This window comes from Muntiacus reevesi, chromosome 2 (assembly GCF_963930625.1).
Source record: "Muntiacus reevesi chromosome 2, mMunRee1.1, whole genome shotgun sequence".
NCBI classification, from domain to species: domain Eukaryota; kingdom Metazoa; phylum Chordata; class Mammalia; order Artiodactyla; family Cervidae; genus Muntiacus; species Muntiacus reevesi.
The window spans coordinates 45,680,540-45,693,268 of record NC_089250.1 but is presented as its reverse complement, the minus strand read 5'-3'; the positions used below and the strand labels follow the sequence as shown (position 1 = coordinate 45,693,268).

The window sequence follows — 12,729 nt, the reverse complement described above, 5'->3', positions numbered from 1 at the left end:
AGACACTGAGGTTTATATACCTCTTGAAACTTGGCTGAAAGCTCACATCTTTTGTGTAAGAGGTAGGATTGGATTTATGTCTTATTCTTCAGAAATTACACGATTAAACAGCCATGGCAAGATGTGTTCCCCTGCTTTGTTCCTGAAAAAACATTAAGAGAGGCCTGCAAACAGCCCACTTCATAAATACAGCATAACGAAGTAAGAATTTTTTAAAAAAAGTTTACCTCTTTGTGTTTTCTTATTATACTTATAAATTAATCAGTCATGTTTTTAAACTTTTTTGTCCCTTGGATTCTGTTGGTTTTTAAATGTGAATTATATTTTATTATATTTGTTCTAATTATGTGCAGAACTACATATTTCTCCCAAAGGTACATTACCTGCATCAGATACAATTTTTTATTTACTAAATATTAATTAATAAGTGATGTATTGGTGATTATTAATTAAAAGTCAGCTATACTGTGGTTCTATGTGCAAAACAAACTATTATGTACTTAGACGTTCTTGCTTTGGTGATGAATTTCTCTTTTACTCAGTAGAATATTTTGGGTCATATTGTCCTGTTATACTCTTTTCAGCTTGTGTGTGTGTGTATGTGAGAGTTCTTTTGTTTTCCTCTTTTTTAATTTTATTTCACTAGGCAGTGTTTTAATATTCTAATTAAAAAATAACATTTAAAATTACTGGAAATCTTTAACCATAAAAATCTTACCTCTCAGTGATGAACTGAATTTATTATCAGAATTAAACTAAATCTAGAATTTGCATAGAATTAATTTTAGATTGTTTCTGTGTAAAATACCACACGAAAACACATACTTGATGATGTGAGGTTTTATCTGCTCACTTGTGTAGAAACAGGGGACTGGTGTGAAAGCTAAGTCTCTTGCACACGGTGAGGGAGACTGTCTCTAGGCACAGTCCTCTCGCTGAGGCTCCTTGCTGCAGCGTTAACTCTCAGTCCGGTAACAGTGCTTCTTGTCCCATCTTGCTTACAGAAACGCTGGGAGAGTTAGCAGTCCTAGTGCACTTAGGGTCCTGAAGAAGAAATTCACATGTGGGTAATTGCAAGTGTCACACCATTTAGTGACTTATCAATTCCCATTTTGTGCATTATAGCAAATAGATCATCTTAACACCAGCTAACAGTTACTAAGCATAGTAACTTGTTTGATCCTTGCAAAAGCCCCACAAGCTGAGGTTTGTGCTAGTCTAGCTCCGGAGTCTTAACCAAATGCCTTAAGTGGTGACAGAGCCATAGATCAGCAGGCTGCCTCTTGACGGTAGAATGTTTTCTACTCAGTTCTGAAGACCACCTGTATAAACTTCACACTGTGGTGAAGTACCAAGTTGACCACATTTATATTCATCACTCGGCAGGTTTTTTTTTTTGGCCTTTTCATACTGTTCATGGGGTTCTGAAGGCAAGAATTCTGAAGTAGTCTGCCATTCCCTTCTCCAGTGGACCATGTTTTGTCAGTCCCTGAGTACCTGGAACATGCCCTTCAGCCACTCCACATAGCTGGATGACACGCCTGGGGCCTTGGTTGTCCCACTGCTAGTTCTCGTTGAGCATGTAAACCTTCACTGGCTGTAGGATGTCAGGGAGATGGTGAAGGACAGGGGAATCCTGGTGTGCTGCAGTTCATGGGATTGCAAAGAGTCGGACACAACTTAGCAACTGAACAACAATAACAGCAACCCCCAATTTAAAAAAAAACCCAGTGTGAATCAGTTTGGGATCAATAAGACACACATTTGTGATCATGCACAGATTTAAATGACACTGAATTTGTTAGTAAAATGTTTTTCTGTCATCTTCATAGGTTTCATGGAACATGAATTCCTATAGATTTTCTTTGTGTTCATTTTGTAGTGTTTGTGTTAGTGAAAAAAGTTTACTCTTAAACTAGTAATGATTCTTGAGTTTGTATGCTACTGTCGTTTCATTAATGATTACCACATGATAGATTACTAGTTGATATCATCTGCCAGATACTATGTATAGCAACTAATAAACAGTTTGACCATGTACCAAACCCCTTTAGCTCTGTATATTGCCTGATATTGAGCAAAGCTATAGGAGAGAGACCAAGATTATTTTGTTTTTATTTTGAAAGGCCTACAGCATGCAGCCTTTCTTCAGGACAGCAACCCCAGCCAAGGTGAACCGATTTTGCACTATATTATTTTACTTTAATTCTGCTTTTTAAAAAAATTGAATTTCTCTTTCTTTAGGCCAGCTTAGTTAATTCTTGCTAGAATTGTTCATTTAAACCATACTCTTTACATTGCTTCTAGTTTTGGATTTTGTGCTCATAGGTTTGCTTTTTTTTTAAAACTTTCTTGTATTGAAGTAGCATTTCACATATTATGTTGATGAGGCTGAATGTTGGATAGTTGCTGACTTCTGATGAAATTCAGTGAAAATGCAAGCTTAGTTTTTTGGCATACACTATTGAATATTAGTCAAAAGCACTATATAAATCTGTTTACTGAAAGACAAACCATATACAACTCTTCCCTATAATAAACATATCATTTATACCTCAGAAAAACGTTTCCTGGATTCAGAGTGTAGATACTTTTGACCTTGACTTTGCATGTTCTGTGCATTTAAATAGCTATTGCAGTGATTGAAAGAGTAAACAACACATTCATTCCCAGCTCATGCTCTCTTTTATATCAGAAACAAAGTTAGTTGATGCCATTATATAAACATTTATCCAAATGTTTCTCTACTTCATTTGAATTATAATTTTGTTTTTATAATTTTTATGAAAAACTAGGTCTAGAATTAAACACCCCATTGACGAAAGATCCGTTTTCATCCTTGTTTCATGGGTGGATGGGAGAAGGCAGGGTTAGGTGAAGGCAGGCGGTGTCAGGAGGAGGCCAGAGCGGTCCACCAGCATGTGTTCTCTGACTTCCTCTTAGTGAACCTAGTGATTGCCATGTTGAGAATCACAGGGAGATGAATTGATGTGTAAAAAAAATCTCAAATGATGAAGAATGGCAGTTTCTTTTGTTAATGAATATACATAAGCCACCAAAATCCTTTTAAGATGTCTCTGAACAGTTACGAGGAAAATATTCTGAAACATTTGGTTTTAAATTTGGAAAGAGTAAATTTTAAAAAGCCATCTTATCTCCATTGGAAACTAAATTATCAATGATTTTTGGTGCAAACACTGAAATAGCTAAAACACAGCTTCCTTATGAGCTGCGTGAAAGGGCTACACCAAAGGTTGTTACTTTAGTACATTCAAACACCACAGTTTACTGTGGCACCGCTATGTCAGACTTTGTGGGGGAGCTTTTTCTACCATGCACGGATGAGGCTTTTATGTCAAATCAGTACCTTATAGTCTTTTAAATAGTCTGACTGAAATTATTCCTCCCTTACTGAGTGAGCAGAGTCTACACATATGCAGCAAACAACTAAAAATGGTAGTGCTTTTTTCTTTATTACTTTGGTTGCTATAGATTGCCAATTTCTTACTAAAAAGCAAGCAAAAGAGTTTACTTTTCTGCAGAACTTACTAGTGTACTTTAGCTGTGTCTCTAAAGGTGGATTGGAAAGTGTGAATTTCAGAATATGAGCTGCTTATGTTTATTTTGAAGGAGAGAGACATAGCCTTCTCATATGGTTGAGCAGCACTGCATTTGAACCCTCGGTGCCAGAGTTAGTGCTGACTGAACAAGTGCTCTATCATAGCCATTTATTGCAGGAGTTATTGACATAAGGGGGATAAGAATGCTCTTCACTCACAGAAGCAGAGTGTAGACAGTGATTTATAAAAAGAAAAATGATGGCAGAGCCTAAGTTTAAAATTTCAAGATCCTCATTGGAAATGGCCTTGATAATACTAACTGTGGGTTTAACCCTTATTCATTCAACTACCACATCTGCAAGAGAAGGTTGAGAATTAATCCATCACTCTTAATAGGGGTGTTTTTTTGATATATGCTAAGAGTGATATTTATGAAGAATGAATTCCAAATTAAGGGAAGTTACACTGGTCTCCTGTTTGTGTTTAAATGGTACTGGCTGTACAGAAAAAAAAAAAAAGTGTAACAAAGAAAATGTTGAACACCTGTTATGGTCTTTTATTTCCAGGAATAGTCCCAATAAGAAAATAAGCCAGCTTCCTTTTTTTTTTTTTTTTTGGTGGTAATGTCCTTTGGAGAATGTGATTAAATCTTTAGTTTCACATTTTCAATTTATTTTTCCAAATTCAACAGACCCTGAAAATTTGACAACCTATCAGAACATGGACATTCTGATTAATGATTATTTTCAATAAAGCATCCAATACCATGGATGAGAAGATAAGAATAGTGAGCATCACCATTTATTACTATTCTCTCCGTTTCCAAAGTATGCTAAGTACTTAGTATATTTCTTTAAAGAAAATCAGGACAAAACAGAGGTTTGTTTATTTGAAATACTAAGTTATAGATGTTGCTTTGGGGTATTCCATTTACTGAAGAAATTATCCCATAGATTCTATAAAAACTGAAAGATAATGTTAGAAGTTGGATTGGCTTTGGGCTTAATTCATTTTGGACTGGTTTTGTTATCAGATCATCTTAAGATATTTCTGAATATAAATATGTTTAGGAGAGAATTGAAAATTAAAAGAAGCAAATTTCTAGGTATTTTTTTCCCTCTTGTTTTAACACAGTAAATGTTTAAAATTGTTTATAATGCCTAACTTCTGATGGACTTTAGTTTCAATTTTGTTCTTAGTCATTGCGGATATTGACAAAATGTCATACGAAATTATTTTGTATTTTTTGTAGGACTGGGAAACAGAAAATCATGACTGGTATTGTTTTGAATGCCATTTGCCTGGAGAGGTGTTGATATGTGACCTGTGTTTTCGTGTGTATCATTCCAAGTGTTTGTCTGATGAGTACAGGCTTAGAGACAGCAGTAGTCACTGGCAGTGCCCAGTTTGCAGGGTGAGTACCTATGAGCTTTAATGTGCTGGTCAGAGGGTTGGAATTCATTGATAATAGCTGCACAAAGATATCCCAGGTGGTCTTGCCAGGTTAATGGATAAAGCACTGGAGGGTGGGGGTTATCTACTGAAATGATGGTTATTGAACATAGAACACTCATAAATGAATATCAAAGAACACATACTCAGGGTATGTATTTTAGAAAGTTTCAATCATGTAAAAATATACTCTCTTCTTTTTACAATTCCCTCTGAATTGTGTGACTCCTTTAATGGACGGACTTTGGGAATCAAGACCCACTGTCCCATACCAAGGTCTGTTCAATCAGTCCTCTTGGCTGCTCAGAAAACACAGGTAGCAAAAGGCACATTGTTGGAAAAATTCTGTATCTACTTTCCATTTTATATCCATGTAATGTTGCCTTTATTTTTTTGTCATGTCGTGGGTTTATTTTTTTTCTTTGGAGGGTGGAGGGATGGGACAGTTGTTTATCAAGAATTCTCCAAAATGAAATAGTCTGGTAGGTAAAATAGGTACTTCCCATGATTATTTTCATTCATATTATTTCCCCATTGAAAAGTGTACATGATTGTGCTTGTTGGCTGCCAGTGTGGTGTGTGTGTGTGTGAGTGATTGCGATGCCTAAATACCACGTGATGTATTGGCCTTGATGGTGATCAGTCAGGAATTATTTGATTGGAACTTCTATTGTTTTGTACTAACTATTGTTAATATACTTACTTGGAATCATGCAAATTCCCGAGATTACTCATGGGTTCTGTTTGTGAACATGTTTTATAATACTTGTGTAACTTTAATAGTCACTTCTTCTTCAAAAACGTTATGTCTTTATCTCCTCTTTGATACCAGCCAGAAATCATCTGGTTCATTTGCCAGCATGATGAGCAAAATACAGTGTCCCTTCTAGTCTTCTTTTAGTGACTGTGGCTTTGTGTTACCTAAGTATGTTTCTTAGCAGCCCTACTGTACTTTTTCAGTAGGCAGACAGAAGACTATTGGTATAACATTTTAAATACGTGTGTTATGATGGCATGTAATCAAATGCCTAAATGCTAGATAATTAGTGATAAACCTCTAGGTCTGAACAGATCAGTATCAAGCCTCAGGGTGTGGACCTTCTCTAGAGGCCTGCAAGAATTTGAAGGCTACAATAAATCAGTATGGAGCTCCACTAATGTCCCACAATTTACTCTCATGGATTTGTGTTTTACAAGTAAATAATACCCTGGTTTTCACTAACAGTTTACACTAGAGGATATAAAGAATTACTTATATCTGAAGAACAAAAGTATTAAGGTAGTAAAAATATAAAAGAGGTGAGGTCACTGGTCAAATAATAGGGGCTCAGGGACATAGGAGGTACAGTTCTGGACACTCCTGAGTCTTTACAGCTGTAGCTTTGTAATATCTATTATTTAGCTCCTATCTCATAGCAAAGAATTTAAATAAAAACACTGGGATTTTTGAGGATGGGTTAAACTTTATGGTAGGTGTTTTATATTCCTTACATTAAGAGTTGAAGTTTAAAGAAACTTTTGAAGAAAATGTGTAATGCTTTTTCCGTCAGAATTCACTATCAAGTTGTCAGATTCCACTTTCTAAATATGTTTGCTCTACTGTTTACTGATAAGATGAAAAACTTTAAACTTCAGTGGGTTGCTGGCTCACAGAAACACGGTAGCTGAAGGGGAATTTAGCCAATCCCATCCTGCCTTTGTGTTCTTCCCTTTGGGTTTCTTTTCGTCTTTATCAACCTAGATATTCTCACATTGTGGTGTAATTATGCTTACTGAAATGATGCTATGAGTCAGTAAAACACTGGAATTCAGATTCCTTTCACAGACCGAGGGGCTCTTTCCTTATACTCAAAAAGCCTGTGTTTGGGTTGGGGTTGGTGAGTTTAGCTTGAGCTTTAAAAATTCCAAAGAAATAGTTATTTCTATGTTAGATCTGTTCTATTTTTTAAATTGTTATGTTCAGGAAAAAGAGAAGTACTAACAGTTTCTTTCCTGAAAAAAGGGATAATAATAAACGAGATTCTAACACAATTTTAAATGTCTTTTTTGATGGTATTGGGTTGATATATTTGTTTAAACAATGTGTCAAGACTTCAAGTAAAGCTGTTTTTTAATAATTAACTTGAGAGTGACAGACCAGATTTAAATATTCTTGAACTAAAAGAACTAAGGCTATAGACTGAAACTTAAAAATTATGGTTCCATGTCAGCCTAATGATCTCTATTTTCATTTTTAATTAATGTCTAGAAAGAATATATAGTAATTAGATTTACAAATGAGGAATTTTTAAGATAAAATACGGGCCAAATTTCAGAACAGGTAAAAGTAGTAAATGGAAGCCAATCACTGCTATCTAAATTTGAAGATAAAAATATTTCTAATACTTTATACTGGTCAGAAGACTTTTGTTTTATGTAACCTCTGACACAGCATTGAATAGGTTATTTCTTACCCAGCTGTCAGCTATGTTAGCAGATTCACTTCAGCTTGTTGAACAACTTTATCTCATATGTCTGACAAATTCCAAAATATTTTAAGAAGGCAGTGATGGGTATTTTTCTCAGTTTAAAATAGTTTTTTCAATTTCATAATAATCTCAAGAATCTCAGAACCCTGAGGATATTTCTTTGAAATATCTGCCTTTCTAAACAACGGTTATACTATTACTTTACAAATACAATAGATTGTTACTGTAATGTAGCTTTGAATATCAGGTTAGCATTTTGCTCTGAAAAAATTCAGGTTATATCCAGTTTCACACTCTTGATATCAAGAATTCCTATTAATTGGAAAAAAGAATTTTAAATTCCTTTCTAAAAAGTTTAAAAAAATTCAAAGTTATAGGAAGATAAAGAAGAAAAACAATCACAGCAATGCTACCACAGCACAGGTGAGTGTGCTCACAGACCTGTGTATGTATGCACACTCTTTGTATGTAAAAGTGCTCACAGACCTAGCTGTGTGTGTGCACACTCCATCTGTGTGAGTGCTCACATACCTGTATGTGTGTGCACACTCTTATCTGTGTGGAAGTGCTCACAGACCCATGTGTGTGCACACTCCATCTGTGTAACTGGGTAGACCCATGGACTAGGTACACTGCTGATGGCAACTGGCTTGCTTCTACTCAGCAATGACCCAGACACCTTTTTTCTGTGATGTGAAAGGTTTCCACTGATGCACATACATTGTGTCCATGTGCTGTCTGTCGCACTGTCTCGTGTGCTGTCTGACCAGCAACACTGATTGAAACTCACCTGTCTGGGGCAGAGGGATGGTGGGGACTCCAGCACCTCCGTTCCAAAGTCATGGCCCATTCCATCTGGAAGAATACTCTTCTCATCATTATTTCTGTATGAAAGTGAAGTTTATATTTTGTTAGATGTATTTGAATTTCAAATAATATTGAACTTTATTATTTTCAGGAAAAAAGAGAAATCATTAACTTTTAAATGAAAATTGACTTAAAAATTTTATTTGCCTAAAGGTTGTATCTTTAAAACAAAATGTAGTCAATTTTACTTTTCTAAAAAATGAATTAAGTTATATATGTCTATGCAGGTCTGTTTGATTGCCTTTACAAGTTAAATTCGATGAAACAGAATTTTTTAAGATAGGCGCATTTCTTTTTGTGATAAAAATTACCAAGTTGTTTGTCAGAAGATCAAACCCATTTATACCAACACTGAAAATATTTTCCAGCTTTTTGCTACCAATTTGACAGGCTCCAGAGGGATATCTCACTTTAATGTCCCTTCATTCTCATTTGCACAGCTTCAAAGTTATAGCCATTTGCGCCTCAATGCTGTAGTTGCAGAAGGCAGGCCTGTGTGTGTGTGCCTGTAAGCATACATGTATGCAGTACATGTCTGCGGGTGAACGTGCCTGTGTGTGTGAATGTCTGAGTTGTGTGTGCACGTGTATACACATTTGTGTGTTTTGTGTGTGTGCACATGCACTGCACATTTGCTGGTGTCCAGCCCTACTGGTAAACATCATACTTTTTGAATGATATCTCCTTGGGATTTTTAATACATGGCGAGACGACATCTTACAGGAAACCCTAAAACCACTCCCCTAGATTGGCACCATGTAGCTTTTTAGATCATAGTTACTGGTAGATCTTTCTGTGGGTATGGAATGTTCTCCCTGTGCTGTCCAGTAGGAGCCACTGACATGTCTATTGAGTGCTTGAATGTGGTATGGAGACCCAGGCACTGGTGTTCAGTTTGGCAGTGTGACTTATGGCTACTTACTGTACTAGGCAATGCAGTGTTATAAATGCAAATCTAAATGCCTGTAGTAACTACTGCAAGAGAGACATGAATGGCCTGGCATTTTTTCTCCCCGTGATGATGCAATTCTGCCTTGAAAGAGTTCTAGAGGAAGGATGTAGAGCAGCTTCTGCCTTGCTGCCCTCCGCTCCGTAGCAGGTCATGGGCAAGCCCTGCATCATGCTGTGCGAGTTACAGTGTGTGTTCCATGGTGTGCAGCACACAGACGGATGGCTGTACTAGTTGATAGTGCTGTGTTTGCTCTGAGGCTGGTTGTTCCTAAAGATCAGAATACGAAATGCAGGGGAAAAGAACAGCAAAATAGTTGGCACTTTCCAGGTTAATGATCCTGATATAATAGTATTTTGAAGATAGGCCCCTGTTTCCTACATCCTCTTTTAATATGTTAGTGTTCCTTATATAAATGAATTTCTTTATAACTTTGGGGAGTTGCAGATTCATGGTACTTCTCCTTTCTAATTCAAATAAATGAAAATTTATGTTTGGACTAAAATCTGTCACTATGGAGCAGAGTGTAGAGCTCTGAACTGTGAGCACGTGGGAAGCACCAGAGAGGGTGGCCATGGTGAGCATCTCGTCTCCCTACTAGAGGGGTGGGCTGCGGTGAGCATCTCTCTCCCTTTTCCATGTTTGGTCCTCTATGCTGCTCCAGCGAAATTCATCCAAAGTTTTTTTTTAAGTTGGGATATCTTTTATTATTGAGGTATAGTCAATGGACAGTATTGTAGATTTTAAGTGTGCAAAATAGTGATGCATAATTTCTAGAGGTTATATATCATTTAGTTATTATAAACATTGGCTATATTTCCTGTGTTGTACTATATACCCTTGTAGCTTGTTTACTTTATGCATTATAGTTTGTACCTCTTAATCCCTTACCCATATCTTAGGCCTTTTTAATTGTCTCATTATAGCATAAAAATATTGTATTACTGTTTATACCCTTAATATCTTTGGTTCACTTTTCATCCCTTTTATGACACACTTATTGTGACATATCTATGGAAAGATCAACCTAAGTCACAAAAGAAAAAGCGTCATTCAGGGAGTTGGATAAGGGATATATTATTCCAGTATATCTTTAAAAACTTTTATAAAATATTCATCTGCCTACAAATGTTTCACATGGTATTTTCCCCTGTTTAAGGTCACAAATTTTAAGATTTGTGTTAATATACAAAGAGTATGGAGAATTAACTTAGCCTGCTAACAAAATACAGAAACACTAGAAAATGTAGAGAAGAAAATGAATGCATATGGGAAAATTTTACTTATTTAAGAATACTTTGGTTCTACATCTAATCTGAGAAGCTGTCCCAGGTTTGCAGCTCCTGGTTTTCTGATCCCTGACTCCTCCACATCTAAGAAGATGCAAAGAAGGGAGGGACTAGTAGAAATGATCCCTGCAGTCTACCTACTGCTGCAGCTTCTCTTTAAATTTGAGAAAGAATATGTCTGTTTTACAGGAAACTTAATAGATATACAGAAAGAAGTCTACAGAGAGCATTTAAAGTTAACTTAAAGTTGATGTTAAGCCCCAGGTACTGTATATTTTTTTCACATGAGGTATAGTATACTCACTAGACACCTACTGAAAATGAAGGGATTTAACTGGTTTACTAAAACTAAACCAGGAGTAAGTCGCTGTTAGGACATCACCATGGGTACATACTGACTGGTCAATGTTAACTTAGCTCTGGGTAAGTTATATTTGAGTCATTTGCACTGAGACTCATGATGAAAGCGGTTTCTTGAAACTGGAGATAAAACTTTACTTCTGAGTTAATTTTTCATTCTTTTGGGTATGTAAGCAGTATAGTTTTTTAAATCTCAAAATTAAGGAGAATTCTCATTTAATGAAATCAAAATGAAACAGGACAGAATGATAAAAGAAAATATTTTGAAACATATGCTTTATGTATCTACTACAAAACTGTTAACTGTTCTTGCTTTCTGATTAGTTTTCCTTTCTTAATGTGGGAAATTTATTAATATTTTCACCCTGAAAGTAAGTACCTTTACCTTTAAGATACATATTATCAATTCTGGAGTGGAGATTTCATGGTTAGATAAAATAGGAAAAACATTTTAAAAAAAAAATTTATGTTGTAGACCATCATAGTATTGAAAGTTACAAATGAACATTAATCAGTTTTTTTTTTCACATTTTTTGAAGACAATTAGATTGTATTTCTATACTCACAAAAGTAGACAATTAATTTTTAAAAAAGTCTGTGTCTGAATCAATTACTTTATAAGGCAGTTTTGCTATTCAGTCTAGGCTTACTAGAGGAAAAAGTAAAGGAATTTAAAAATTGGATCTAGGATATAAAATTATAAAATCCTCATGTATTGTTGTATAATCTCTTTATGAAACTACCTGGACCAAGCAAGAAAGGAGAAACCCATGTACTTCCCACATTGCCTTGTCATGCTAAATTAACAAGTTACATAGTCAGAAAGGGTTGGGATGTGAGTGTGAAATGTTTGGGGTGCATTTTGTCTTGGTGATGTATCATATTAGTGGCTTTTTTAGAACCTTAGTTGAATTTTATCTTTTATTTTTAGCTATAAGGGACTAAAGAGGTAATTGCTTGGGCTGGTTCCTACACCAAGATGGTTGCAACTTAATCTAGATAAATAGAAGGCTTGTTTAGTGTTTGCAGCATTGATGTACTGAAAATATGTACAAAGTGCACACAATTTCCTTTTATTGTCTCTGCAGTGTTGAAGCAGGAGGGGAAGGAGTAAGGGGTGGGCAGATAGTAGTATTGTTGGCTGGTTGTCAGCTTCATTGAGCAGAGACTGTGTGATAGGCATTTTGTGATTCCGAAACAAAGTTGTGTGAGTTGTTCTCAGAAGAGGCAGGAGAGGCTTACTACACTGAGGAATCCATCCTCCCTGTGCCGTTAAATCTTGTTCTTTCTTTATAGACTAGTGTTGACAGAGGAGGGAAGGAACAAGTAGACACAGCCTGTGTTCTGTAAACTTTTCCTGAATGTCCCTTTCGTCTTCCTAAATCCCTGTAACGTAGTGCAGAAGAGCTGAAAGTTACCCCCAAAAGTACACTTAATCCTGAATGATGAAACTCCAGACACAGTAGAAATAACATAGCAGCTGTCTCGGTAGATCTAGTGTTCTCGCCATTTTTGTGTGGATGTAGTGTATATTGGAATACCACATGTTCACAGTACAGTCAGTTGTATGGCTTGTAGAATTAATTTGAGACTGTACTTTAATAGCTGGTAAATCACCCTAAACTGGGTGATGCAAAGCTGATTATATCATGTGAGTCTAGCCAAAACCTCCCAACCTCAATCAGAGAGCAAAGAGCCGACTTTGTAAAAATTAATAAATATAGACACAACTGAGGTAGCATTCAGTGCTGTTCTGTAAATCTTTGTGAACAAGTCTGGAAACC

General features: G+C 35.9%; 1 protein-coding gene across 13 annotated transcripts in view; it reads left to right on the top strand.

Moving 5' to 3' along the window:
- The window catches only part of ZMYND11 (zinc finger MYND-type containing 11), a 74,186-nt gene that overhangs the window by 40,128 nt on the left and 21,329 nt on the right, over positions 1-12,729 (top strand). For 6 of the 13 annotated variants that reach the window (XM_065921435.1, XM_065921434.1, XM_065921438.1 and 3 more), the window contains exons 4-5: positions 2,127-2,171; positions 4,813-4,974. The exons of 2 other annotated variants lie outside the window; for them this stretch is intronic. In XM_065921435.1, the coding sequence (XP_065777507.1) occupies positions 2,127-2,171; positions 4,813-4,974 (207 nt within the window). Of the gene's footprint in view, positions 1-92; positions 202-2,126; positions 2,172-4,251; positions 4,348-4,812; positions 4,975-12,729 lie in introns of those variants that run through there. 5 more of the 13 variants (XM_065921440.1, XM_065921439.1, XM_065921446.1 and 2 more) reach the window with 4 other exon arrangements.